The 12,082-nt window shown below is 68.8% G+C and overlaps 2 protein-coding genes across 2 annotated transcripts; one reads left to right on the top strand and one right to left on the bottom strand.

Annotated features, from left to right (window-relative positions):
- Nucleotides 1-3,471: 3,471 nt before the first annotated feature.
- PERCC1 (proline and glutamate rich with coiled coil 1) lies at nt 3,472-4,396 on the top strand. The gene has a single exon (XM_072754188.1). It carries the CDS (start codon nt 3,504-3,506, stop codon nt 4,272-4,274), a length of 771 nt encoding a protein of 256 aa, XP_072610289.1. The 5' UTR covers nt 3,472-3,503; the 3' UTR covers nt 4,275-4,396.
- On the bottom strand, nt 4,365-11,702 carry CCDC154 (coiled-coil domain containing 154). The gene is made up of 15 exons (XM_025984692.2): nt 11,436-11,702; nt 11,153-11,342; nt 11,000-11,052; nt 10,656-10,751; nt 10,176-10,299; nt 8,578-8,679; nt 8,373-8,501; nt 8,158-8,282; nt 7,803-7,929; nt 7,579-7,716; nt 6,713-6,832; nt 6,560-6,636; nt 6,200-6,317; nt 5,804-5,890; nt 4,365-5,511 (listed from the first exon to the last, which is right to left on the bottom strand). The coding sequence occupies exons 1-15, from the start codon at nt 11,603-11,605 to the stop codon at nt 4,513-4,515; spliced, it is 2,655 nt and encodes an 884-aa protein (XP_025840477.2). The 5' UTR covers nt 11,606-11,702; the 3' UTR covers nt 4,365-4,512.
- Between the last annotated feature and the right edge of the window lie 380 nt (nt 11,703-12,082).

The raw sequence follows: 12,082 nt of genomic DNA, 5'->3' as shown, positions 1-12,082 counted from the left end.
CCTCCTGCATGAAGCCTGCTTCTCGCTCTGCTTGTGTCTTTGCCCCTCTCTGTGTGTCTCTCATGAATGAATAAATAAAATCTTTAAAACAAAACAAGATTTCCTTGTCCTAGGCTGGGGTTTCCTACTTGGTCTCTGGTCAGGCAGAAAAAAGCACCAAGATTGTGCCCGCAGGATCGGACTGGGCCTGGCTCTCTGAGGCCAGTCTTCCCATGGCTGTGCCAGGGCAGGTCCCCTTGCTCCACCGACCGCGGGCCTGCGGCAGAGGCCAGGATGGAGGCGGCCTGGGGGCATGGGGGACACGGGCCCTTGGGAAGGGCAAGCCCTCTTAGGGAGAGCCCCATCCCCACCCGGAGATTCGCCTGAGCCCCAGGGGCACAGGTGCATGGCCGGGCTGCCCGGGCTCCCGCGGCTGCAGGAAGGGCCAACCCACAGCCCCTTGCATGGCCACCTGGCCCCACGTTGCAGCAGACGCTTGGCACTGGGGGTGTCCGGCAGCTGCTGAGCCCAGGCGGAGGGCTTGGACCAGCCCCGGCGTGCCACACAGCCCCCAGCTGCCGTGCCAGGGCCTGCGGTGGCGATGGCGGCCTTTGCTGCACGAAGTGGCATGTCCACCGTCCCTGGGGACTGGAGTGAGGACATGTGCCGGGCCCCAGGCACAGGGGTGCCAGCTCCTGGTGAGCTGGGCTGTTCCCTGCGCGCCAGCAGACCAGCCAAGCACAGGAGGAAGCACCTCCGCCGGTCCCACAGGAGGGGACGTTCTCCAGGGCAGGGCCGCGTCTCACCTTAGAGCCCCCACGCTGTCCAGCTGGGCAGGGCCTCCACGAGGGCTGGAGCCCCCACCCAGATGGTGCCCCAGGGTCCCTGCGGCCTTCCCTGGGCAGCCGAGCCAATGGCACCAGCACCCAAGGGCCCACCCCCACCTGGCCCGGCCCTTGCAGAGGAGCAGCAAGGGTGCTGTGGCCGCTCCCTGGGGTCCTGGGCTGTCCCTACAGGGCTGATGTGGGGCTGAGCCGGGTCAGAGGGGAACAACACCCTATGGCCAGCGCCACAGGATCGTCGAGCCCTGCGTCTCGGGGCAGAACTGAGGCGGCCCCGAGGTCAGGTTCTGGGCCCCAAGGTGCACACATGGCCCGGACCCTGGGGTGGATGACTGGAGTCCCGGCCTCACCCCGGGACGCGGGGAAGGAGCCGTGATGACCAGTGGGCCGTGACCCACAGGCCGCAGCGAGGCCCAGTGAGCCACACAACCCTGGGGTCTCCCTGTGTGGGCCCTGTGCCAGGTAGACCACCGGGTGTCAGACCCCAACAGCTTCAAGGACCCACCACAGCAAGTCACCAGCCTGGCCCAGGTGGGTCCCTTGCCTGGGGGTAGACGCTCCTCTTCCCTGTCACGTCCCCAAAGCTGGGTGTCCTGACTCTGAGCTCCTGCACTGGGCCCTCCAAGCACCCTGTGTGTATCGGGGTGTCACCAGGTGGGAGGGAAGCTGTCTCCTGTCTGAAGGGCCCAGGCAGGGCTCGGGGGGCAGCCCTGGAAGGGGGAGGCTGTCGCTGGAGGGGAGATGGGGCACCGGGGCATGCCAGGAGTGGGGGGCTGCCGTCCTGGCCGCGGATCCCGGGCGGCCCTCCAGCAGCCGCCGCTTGAGCCTCAGAGGCCGGGACTCAGGCGCCTCAGGCGCCGGGCGGGCTGCTAGGGGGGTGCGAGGCACCTCCCAGAGGCCATGTCCGGTGAAGGGCTGTCCCGCCAGGCTTATGTCCACCTGAACCTCGGAATGGAACATCACATAGGGACTTTGCTGCTGAGATGACCCGGGTGGGCCCAGACTCACGCGGGCGATGGCCATGTGCCGACACAGGCAGAGGCTGCAGTGACCGAGGTACAGCCCTGCTCCCTGTCCAGACCAGGCCCCCGGGGTCCCGTGGAAGGTGGTGAGCGGCAGGAGGGGGTGCAGCGGTGCGGGCTGCAAGGCCCAGGGAAAGAGACTGGGGGCCAGCTTGGACCTCGGGGGTGAAGCCTGTGTGGGGGAGCTGAGGCCGCAACACCCCTGCAGCTCTGGATGGGGGGGGAGCGACAGGAGGCTGGATGCAGGGGGGTCAGTGGTGCGGGGTCTTCCTTACAGCCACGCCTGGGGCGGGGTGGGCCACAGCACCTGGGGGGACCCGGTGCTGGGAGGGCCCCTGGGGGAGGCCTCCCTTCCCAGGCCGGCATGGAGCACCGTTTACCCAGAGAACCACGGAAGCAGGATGTCCTCTAGAGAAGGCTACTCCAGAAGTCAAAATAGCATGAAATTTAATTTTCCGCCTATTTGACAAGGCTTGGTCTGGGTCCCCATCAGCGGCTGAGATAAGGGTCCTCGGCCCCGGGTGTGAGCCAGCTGGACCTGCAGCAGACACTCTACGGTCCCCGGGCAGGTTGGGGCTCCCCCCGCAGGGCCCTGGTTGCTGGGCGCTAAAGCAAACGGGCTCTATTTGCCCAGTCTGCGATGACAATGCCGTCACCAAATATTTGCCAGCCCGGCCGGTCGCAGAGCCCGGCTATAAATGCTTGGGCCCAGGTGGAGGTGGGCCTGCCCCGCGGGAGCTGTAGGCCTCAGCAGGTAGGAGCCGGCCTGGGCCGTGGCCAGGAGGGCGCTGGCACTGGCCACAGGGGTCCGCCCCCCACCCCCGTCCCCTCCAGGGAAAGCCGGGGCCTCCTGGCCAGATGGGCTGTGCGGACCCCCCCAGGACGGCCGCCCGTGGAGCTGGGGGTGCGCATAAGGCAAGGGGCGGGGCTGGGGAGGGAGGGAGCCAGAGGCTGGGGTAAGCCCCCCTCCCCCACAGGGAGACGGCGGGAGGGGGCCCTGCCCTCCCCAGGTCACCTGACTCTGAGCAACGCCGGGACTTGCCCAGCCTCCCTTGGGTGGAGGTTCTGACAAGCTGGGAGCCCCCTCTCCCTCTCCTCAGCGCCCTACCTTTCTTTCCTTCCTGCCAGGGAGCTATGGGGGTGTCCCGGCTGCGAGCTGCCCCGGCACCCGTCCCCAGGAGCCACAGTCACCTCCCCCAAGTGCCACCCCTCCCACCTCGCCCTGGCTGAGCCACAGACCCACACACCTTCCCTGAATCCCACCGCCCCTCCAAACCCCGGGGTCCCGGGTCTCTTTCACCTGCCTGGGCAGGGAGGGCAGGAAGCCTGGGGCCGGCACTGCCTTCACTACGCCCCGCGGCCCTGAGCCTGTCCTGGACCCCCGAGGCCTCCAAGGCCACCAAGGCTCTGGATCCTGGACCTAGTGCCTTGGTCGAGGCAGTCAGGCTCGGCTCCCAGGGGCCACCTCAGGGGGCAGGCCCCTGGATGCAGAACCATCCCTGCACCCCTGCGGCGCCCACCCCCCAACATCTTTCCAAACCTGAACCCCGGGGCTTCTGAACACAGCGCTGTCCAAGCGCAGGGGGGAGCGACAGCTAACCTGCCCCCCTCCGCCTCCTCCACAGCCGCACCTGCTGCCCCCGGAGCTCAGGCTAAGGAGATGGCCGCGGGCGTGATCCGGCCTCTCTGTGACTTCCAGCTGCCCCTGTCCACCCACCGGCCCTTCCTGCCCCCAGACCCGGAGCCCCAGGGCCCTTCTGAGGACGAGGACGAGGAGGAGGAGGAAGAGGAGGAGGAGGAGGAGCAGCTGCAGGCGGAGGGGCTGGGGGGCCGCAGCCCGGCGCTCCAGGCCTCGGGATGGGCCCCCGAAGTAGCCCCTCCAGGGCCCAGCAGCCCCGAGACGCCCCTGCAGCTGCTGCGCTTCTCTGAGCTCATCAGTGGCGACATCCAGCGGTACTTCGGCCGCAAGGACAGGGGGCAGGACCTGGATGCCTGTAACATCTATGCTGACGACAGCTCGGCCCAGGACCCCCAGGGTGCTGACGCGGCACGCCTGGCCCCCAGGGGGGCCCCAGACAGCGATGAGGCCACGGAGCCCGGGGTCCTGTCCCCCAGGGGTCCCGAGGGGTGTGCGCGCGGGCTGGGGCCCCTGGCCGAGCTCTTCGACTACGGGCTGCGGCAGTACCCAGGGCCCGGGGCGCCCGGCCGGCGGCTCAGGCTGGAGCGCAAGTACGGCCACATCGTCCCCATGACCCAGAGGAAGCTGCCTCTGTCCTTCTGGGAGGAGCCGGCCCCCAGCCCCCTGGGCCTGCTCCGCCCCGGCACCCCTGACTTCAGCGACCTGCTGGCCAGCTGGGCAGTGGAGACGGGCCCCGAGCTGCCCAGGGGAGGGGCCCCAGCCCTGGACGGTGCGCAGCTGGCCGAGGCCTAGTGAGCGGGCCAGGCTCTGTGGGGCGTGTGGGGGCGGCACACGTCGCCTTCCCTAAGGTTTGCGGACTGTCAACTGCTCTCTCTGGAGCCACAGGGGCCTTGCGACTATGCTGGCCGCCAGCAGGACAAGTCAGCTCAGGTAGGGGGCCTCCTGGGCCGTCCGGGGCCTGGAGCTGCCATCACCACAGGCCACCCGGGCAGGAAAGCGGCAGGAGCTGCAGTCCCAGGCACCCCGGCCCTTAGCCCTTGGAGCTCTGCCCCCAGGAGGGGAGGACCCGGCGGGCAGGAGCCCCGCCCCCCAGAGGCTGTGGGCTCAGGGGGTCTACACGCCACCCGCTCTGTGCAAGGCCCATGCGCCTCCCAGAGCAGCCCCGAGGTCCCAGGTGGGCAGCAAAGCTCTCCCTGCTGCCTGCCCCCCTGGCTGGTCCTAGGGCGGCCCCTCCTCCAGGCCCCATGGCAGGTGGCAAGGCCAGCTCCTGTGGGATGAGCAAGGCTTTTCTTGGAGGCAGGAACAGGGGTGCTGCCTGAGTGTGTGAGCAAACACGCTGTTTGCTCCCTAGATTAGGGCAGGAAGAGCCACTTCCTCTGCTGGCCACCATGCAGGTGTGAAGGGCACAGCTGGCGGCCCAGGGCCAGGGGCTGAGGGCCCCCGAGCCTGTGCCTGCTGGCCCTCCAGGGGGCTGCACGGAGCGGGTGGGGCCCCGGGACACCGAGGCCTGGGCAGGACGGCCTGCGGCTGGGCGGGGCCCGGGCAGGCGGGAGCTGCGGGACGCTGGGCGTGTGCCCCTGAGCCCTGGGTGCGAGCTCGGCACTCTGACAGGTACAAGAGCTGGCACATTTATTTCTGAGAAAGGGGCAAGGCTGTGAACCGGCGGGCAGGCCCCCAGCCGAAGGGCCTCCGCGGGGCCACCAGGCTCATGAGGACCGCCTTCCACTGAAGCCACCTGCCCGGAGACGCAGCTCAGGCCCACCGGCCTGGGGGCCTCCCCAGCCCCGCCCCAGGCCCGGAGGGGTCCCCGGAAGATGGCTGCCCACTGCACCTCTGCCCACCTCACGGTCTGATACATGCCCCAGCGGTTCACGGAGACCGCCTCTCCCAGGGCCGAGTCCTTGATGAAGAACTGCTGCCTCCCCAGGGACACAAGGACCCTCCTGCTGCCCAGCGTCAGGGCCCACGGACCCTCATCACTCTGCAGGCGCAGGACGCTCTCCCGCAGGCTGGCCATCTCCTCCATGCGCTGCGGACAAGGGCGCGTGAGGAGCGGCCCGCACAGGAATGCAGGAATCTGGCCGGATGGGACAAAATGGGACGGGACAGAGCGGGACTGGACGGGGCAGGACGGGGCGGCCAGCAAGATTTCTCTCTCCGGAAAAACCAGGCTCTTATCTAGCAGGAGACCCTGCTGGGGCCGGATGCGCAGACACAGGGACGTGGGGAAGCCCAGAAGTGGGTGCCGGGCCGGCAGGGGTGAGGAGCTGGGAGCCCCCGGGGCCTTGGGGGTGGGGGGGTGGGCACAGGGCTCCTCTCACCAGCCTGGTTTCTGTATTAAACTTGAGGTTCTGGATGGTTCTGTTGTCCTGGATGCTGGTCTCCAGTTTCATTATTTGGCTCTGAAACTAAAGGCAGCCGCTGTGTGTTGGCCCGGATGCGGCGAGTCTGCCCGCCTGTCAGCGGCCCCCGCCCAGTCACTGGGGGCAGGAGCCGGCCTCTAACACGTGGCCCTGGCCCCCCGGTGGGGACCAGGGGCCTGGCCAGCGCTCAGGCCGGCTCCTGTCCTGTGACTGCCCACCCCCAGCATTCGGTGGCTGCAGGCCAGACAGGTGCCCCCACTTCATGCTGGCTCTGTGAGCCCCTTGACCTCGGGTGTCTGGGGCCCCCAGGAACCCCAGTGCTGGGGGTGATGGGCACAGGGGCTCCAGGGGTACCGTGGCCAGCTGGCCCTGGATCTCAGCAATCTTCCGCCCGGGGTTTCCCTCCTTGAGCAGCTGCACAGATGAGAGCACCGCAGCCAGCTCCTGCCGCACGGCCTCAACCTCGAACTCTCTGTGGGAAGAGGAGGCTCTGCGTGGGTGCGGCCGGTGGGGAGGAGGGCAGGCCTGCAGAGGTGCAGGCTCAGTGTGGCCTCCTCTGCAGGGGGACCTGGAGGTCCCCAGCAGGGGACAGAGCGCAAAGCTCAGGGGTCTGTGTGGGCTGTACCTGGTGGGGGTTCCCAGGGCTGGGGTGCATCAGGCCGTGAGCCCAGCAGAGCTCGCTGCAGCCCTGCGGGCCACGAGCTGGGGCCTCACCTGGCTTTGCCCTCAGCTGAGATCCTGAGGTCTGAGTCACTCTTGCGCAGGACACACTTGTCAGAGACGGCCTCTATCTGCAACAGACGCAGGGTGGGCGGGAGGCCCCGGGGCGGAGCAGGGCTGAGGGGCCGCACCCTGGCCCTCACCCACCTGCCGGGGCAGGCTGTCCACTCGCTCCCACACCTCCCTGAGACGCGCCTCGGCCTCCTTCTGACACTGGGCCAGGCCTTCCAGGGATTTCTGCTCCAAGCCTTCCCACTCCTTCTTGGCCTGGAACACAGACACCAGTGAGGACCGAAGCTGGGGGCCGGAGGGGGGCCGACAGGTGGATGGGGCCTCCTGGAGCCAGAGTTGGACCCAGCAGGGTGGAACCTGTGCAGCCGAGCGCTCCACACGGTCTGGGCAGGATGCTGGGGCAGTGCGGCCAGCTGCTCTCTAGGGACCTGGCTGCTCCAGGCAGCACCACCAGGCTGAGCAGAACCACATCCGTGAGGCCTGGCTTGGCCCCCGCCACCCAGAGTCAGCAGCAACTGGGACCGCCAGCCCGCCCGCGACCGCAGGAGAGGGGCCTCGGGGAGGCCGGGGGCACCCGCCCCAAGGTCATAGTGGACATGCGTGCGCAGCAGCACGTCCTGCGTTGCCCAGCAAGGTGACGACCCAGAGTCCGTCAGCTGACGAACAAACTGGTCGCACACTGTCTGGAAACCCTTGTAGGAAACATCCAGAATAGGCAAATCCACAGAAGCAGGAGGCAGAGCAGCGGGCAGCGGGGGCCGCGGGGTGGGCTGTGCCCACAGGCCACATGGGGCTTCCCGTGCGGCACCAGAGATGGGCAAGGGACACGGCAGGCAGTGGTGCAGCCTGAGCTCATGCGGAGCCACCGAGCCCCACGCTTCAAGGGTGGATGCTCAGGCGCGGGGACTCCGGGTCAACGACACGGTAGCAAGGAGGGGAAAGAGCCCAAAGGCAGGGCTACCTTGCTGCCGTCCCCCTCCCCCCCGCCCCCCCGCGTGCACCTCACTCAGCCGCAGCCTAAGCATCTGTTCCTGCAGGTCCAGCCTCCAGCTCAGGGCCACGAAGTGGTCACTCAGGTCCTTCACCTGCTTCCCCAGCTCAGCCAGCGACTCCTCCAGGGCCTGGCTCTTTTCTCGGAGCTGCAGGGGAGGTGGGGATAGGCTGAGTGTGGCCGCCTGGGGAGGGGGCACCCCGCGGGGAGACTGACCCGGCCCCACACCCTCACCAGCTGCAGTGCGCCGTGGGCCTCCCGCTGGGCCAGCTCGCCAGCCAGCTGCACGGCCGCCAGGCTCTCCTGCACGTAGGCAGCCAGCTCTCCAGCCCGGCTCTCCTCCGCCTGCCCCTTGCTGTCCCTGTGGGTCAGTGCCGAGATGGACTGTCCCTCAGCTGAGGCTGTCCCCTCACAGGCAGGGCCAAGGATGGGGCCTGACAGCTGGCTCCAGACCGTCCAGGGGACCCCAGGGAGCAGAGGGTCATGCAGGCTCCCCCACGGGGGAACAGGAGGCCCCCCAGGGGCCGTGCTGCCCCGGGACTGGGCGAGGAGGCCGGGCTCAGGGGAGAAAGGGGCCTCGGACACGCACCAGGCCTCCTGCTCGGCCAGGAGGATGCGGTTCAGTGACACCTGGTTCTGGCGCACAAACTTGGTCAGCTGAATCACGGCCTGGTCCAGGTCCCGGCACTGTTCCAGCAGGCGGCACTCTTCCTGCTGCTGGGCAGGGGTGGCCCTGAGCCCGCGGGGCCCCCAGCCACCCCCTGGAAGCCTCCCGCTGCCCCCGCAGGGCCCCGAGCTGCCCACCTCCTGCTGCCCCTGCAGGGCCTGCGCACGCTCCTCCGCCAGGTCCTGCAGCCTCTGCCACCTGCTGTCCAGCTCCCCCCGCAGGCTGCTCTCCGCCTTCAGCCGGGTGCTCTCTGAGGCCTTCATTCTCTGTGGGGAGACGGGCCCCGCGTGGTGAGCAGGGGCGTGGGGGGCACGGTCCAGCCACAGGCCCGCAGGCCCCTACCTTCTCCAGGGCCAGGAAGCTCTTCTGCAGGAAGCCGCACAGCTTGGCCTCCCTTTTCAGGAAGCGGAGGCTCATCTCCTCACCGAGCTTGGTCACCTGGGCCTGTGGGAGGTCAGCACGGTCGCCATGTGGTCTGACCGTCCTCGTCTGTCCCCTGCCGGCCCGCCCCCAGCCCCCGTGCCATCCGGGACTTGTTTTCTTGCCCAACCACGTCCGTCATGGAGGGCCCTGGGCGCTGTGTCCCCCGCGGCCCCCGAGCCGAGCAGAGCTGGGCCCACCACACCCTCCCCAGGGCGGAAAGAAGGCAAGGCCAGGGCCACACGTCCCCCCAGAGGGCCAGGCCAAGGTCATGTGGGGCCCAGATACGCCTGGTGCTCACACGGACCGCCAGATGTCACCCAGGGAGGGGGTCACAGCAGCCTGAGCCGGGAGCCTCAGTCGGGGAAGCTGAGTGAATATGAGTGCACGCACACGCACATACCACACCCTCGCGCTCCAGGACCAGAACGGGCCCCTCTCTCCTCCCCGCCTGCCCCCTTCCAGCTGCATCAAGGGTCCGAGTGTGCCGGAGATGAGGCGTGAAGGCCGGTGGACCCACTCACATGGCCGCAGGGCAGGGGCACTCCGAGGCCCCACCAGCCTGGCACCCCATGCAGGGTGGTCTGCAGGAAGCAGGGGGGCAGCAAGCCATCTCTGTGATGAGCCCAGGGGCAGATGTTTTAAGTTTATGGGACGTGGGGTCTGTGTCACAGTTCCTGGGCTCTGTGCTTACGCTGCCAAAGCAGGAGTGGACGTGAGTGGGTGTGGCCACGTGCCAATAAAACTTTATGAAAACAGGTGGTGGTCACCGTTTGCTGACCTGGGCCTGGAGGGCACGTGGGGAAGAGGCAAGCTCTCCACATGCATCCTGGTGCGCCAGGAATCCCCAGGCCCAGCGCCTCCTGGAGCTCCAGGCTGCGGCGGTGGGCAATACCTCAAGAGAGCCAAGGCATGAGCTTCCCGACAGGCACCGGGAAGGGGGAGGCCACGGGAGCCAGGCAGCCGAGCTATGTAGGCAGCAGCTGGGGAGCACGGCCAGCGCCCCCGCCCTCATGTGCGTACCGCTGTCCCTGGCCTCTGTTTGCAGAGCTGTGGGGGCTGCGTCTGGAGGCTGCCTCCCGTCCCCTGCCCTGCCTGCCGGGGTCTCATGCAGGAGGGGAACCTGCAGCAGCCCAGGGGTAGGGCCAGCCCCCAGAGCGACTGACGAAGGGGCTTCAGGGCTATGCTGTTCTATTTCCTGATCTGGGTGCTGGTCACAGGACGGGGACAAGGACCAGTGGCGGAGATGCTGCCAATGGGGGAGCTCCCAGGATAAAAGATGAGCTCTGTCTTGGCGCTGCCCCAGTCGGCGTGGCCGCTGGGTGCCTGAAGTGTGGCTTCTGTGACCGAGAGGCCTCAAACCTCAACTGATTACCAAATGGGGCCACTCGTGGCTGGGGGCCTCGTGCTGGACCGCACAAGACCTCGGGGTCACCCCTGGGTCCCATGCCGTGGGCGGGGCGGGGGCGCTCGCTGGCCTGGCTGCCCAGATGCCAGAGCCCTGCCGGCCCCCCCGGTACCTGCATCCTGGCCACCTCACGGTCCACCTTCCTGCTCGCTTCGTCCTGGCTCTTCTGCAGGGCGCTGCAGGCCGCTTCCCGCAACTGCTCCTCTTGCTCCAGCTTCTCAGCCAGCTCGGCCCACCTAGGACAACGGCGGCAGGTCACAGCAGTGCAGCCGGCCAGGGGGCCTGGCTGGGGAGCAGCAGGGAGGGTGGCGGGGATGTCAGCCACTGGAGTCCTTCCCAGGCCCGGGCCCACCCACAGGCCAGCTAGGCAGGGGGCCCCTATGGGGAGGTAGGAGCGGACGGGGGTGGGGACCCTGGGCTGCAGCCTCTTCCCCACAGTGTCCACGGCAGGGGGGTCTGAGCCCTCCACCTTGTCCACCAGCCGCCCAGCGCCAAGGGCGAGGGGACGCCTTCCCCGCGGACTCCCACCCGCCGAGCGCACGCGCAGGGCCCAGAGCCAGCCCCCCCCCCGAGGGAGGCGGGCGGCGCCCACCTGAGGCTGGCCTCCTGCTCCGCGTTCTTCCGCTCAGAGTCCTGGAGCACCTGCTTCCTCCTGATCTGAGTCAGCGCCTCCCGGACCTCCACCAGCCTGGCACACAAGAGCCGCTGCCGCCTGGGGCCTGCCCTGGGGCTGCCCTCGGGGCTCAGGTGCCCAGGGGCGCTGCTGGCGGCTCCCGCCGCTGTCCACACCCATTCCGAGCGGGGCCCCGGCTGCACTCTTGAGCGAGAGCGCTAGCAGGGGGCAGGCTGGTGCCCTGCGGTCCCACGCGGCCACTGCTTTCCCGAGGCCCGCGACCCCCACTAAGGCCTGCGCCACTGGTGGAGGGGGGGAGGTACCTCTTGTCCAGGGTCTGCATGTGGTTCTGGTTCTGGTTCTGGGCACCAGGGCACTGTGAGGGAGGCAGTGGGGTGGAGACTCGCAGCCCGGCCAGCACAGACCAGCCCTGGGCCTGGAGCCGGGGAGCCCAGGCATGCACGGCGCCAGCTCACCTCCAGGGCCTCCTTGTCGGGCGCCTGGGCTGCCTGCCGCACATCCTGCTGCAGCCTCTTGAGCTCTGCGCCCTGCAGCTGCCCGCAGGCCCGCAGCTGGAGCATCTCCCGGAGCAGGCTCAGCATGGCTCGCTCGCAGCGGTCCTTGTGTCCCCGCAGGGACGCCACCTCCGCCTGCAGGTCAGCCACCCTGCCAGGGCGAGGAGCAGGCCGCGTTGGGTTCGCGTGCTGGGGGGTGGGGGGGTCGGGGGGTGATGCGGCTCCTTCCCCCGCCCAGGCTCACCACTGCTCCAGCTGCCTCCAGTGCCCAGGCGAGTCCTGCTCCGGGACGGAGGTGGCGGATGCCAGGTGGCTGGACTCATAGTTCTCGGAGATCTCCAGGCTCAGGAGCTCGGGGCTGGCCAGTTCTTCCTCCAGGGGGAGCCCCGGGTCCCCCAGGGTGACAGTGCTCATTTGGGAAAGGGGTGAAGCCCCCGACGAGGGGTTGCTAGCAGCCAGCTCCGCAAGAAGGTGCCTCCGGGCTGCTGGAGGGGGCTGGCTTCCGGTGGAGCTTAGGGCACCGAGACCCCAAACACTGCGGCGACTGAGCCTGTGCACCGGGCTCACCCTGGCCCGTCTGGCGGAGTCACAAAGCTTGGTCCCTGGAGAGCTTGGCTCTGGCTGCCCGACCCCAGGGAATGCAGCTCAGAGGCCCCAGCCCTGGCCTGAGGACACGCAGCACCCACACGCAGTAGCAGGACAGCGTCCTGCCTGCCCAGCCCGAGGAGGCCCCTGGGCACCAAGGACACCCCGTGTCCCACAGCCCTGTGCGGGCCCCTCCCTACACTGTCCTCCCGGCCCCACCGCTGTGGCCCAGGCTCACCTACACGGCATCAGCCACTGCCCAGAGTCCCTGGACCTGGATCCCTGGGCTGCCCAGAGCTGGACACC

This window comes from Vulpes vulpes, chromosome 3, assembly GCF_048418805.1.
Source record: "Vulpes vulpes isolate BD-2025 chromosome 3, VulVul3, whole genome shotgun sequence".
NCBI classification, from domain to species: Eukaryota; Metazoa; Chordata; class Mammalia; order Carnivora; family Canidae; genus Vulpes; species Vulpes vulpes.
The sequence above is the reverse complement of the archived record's forward strand: the minus strand, read 5'-3'. Positions and strand labels throughout refer to the sequence as shown.

Coding starts and splice junctions, on each gene's coding strand:
- CCDC154 (XM_025984692.2), bottom strand. CDS start 11,605: ATGAGCACTGTCACCCTGGGGGACCCGGGGCTCCCCCTGGAGGAAGAA. Junction 8,283..8,372: donor CCCTGCAGGGGCAGCAGGAG/GTGGGCAGCTCG, acceptor CCTGCCCAGCAG/CAGGAAGAGTGCCGCCTGCT. Junction 5,512..5,803: donor TTAATACAGAAACCAGGCTG/GTGAGAGGAGCC, acceptor CCTTGTCCGCAG/CGCATGGAGGAGATGGCCAG.
- PERCC1 (XM_072754188.1), top strand. CDS start 3,504: ATGGCCGCGGGCGTGATCCGGCCTCTCTGTGACTTCCAGCTGCCCCTG.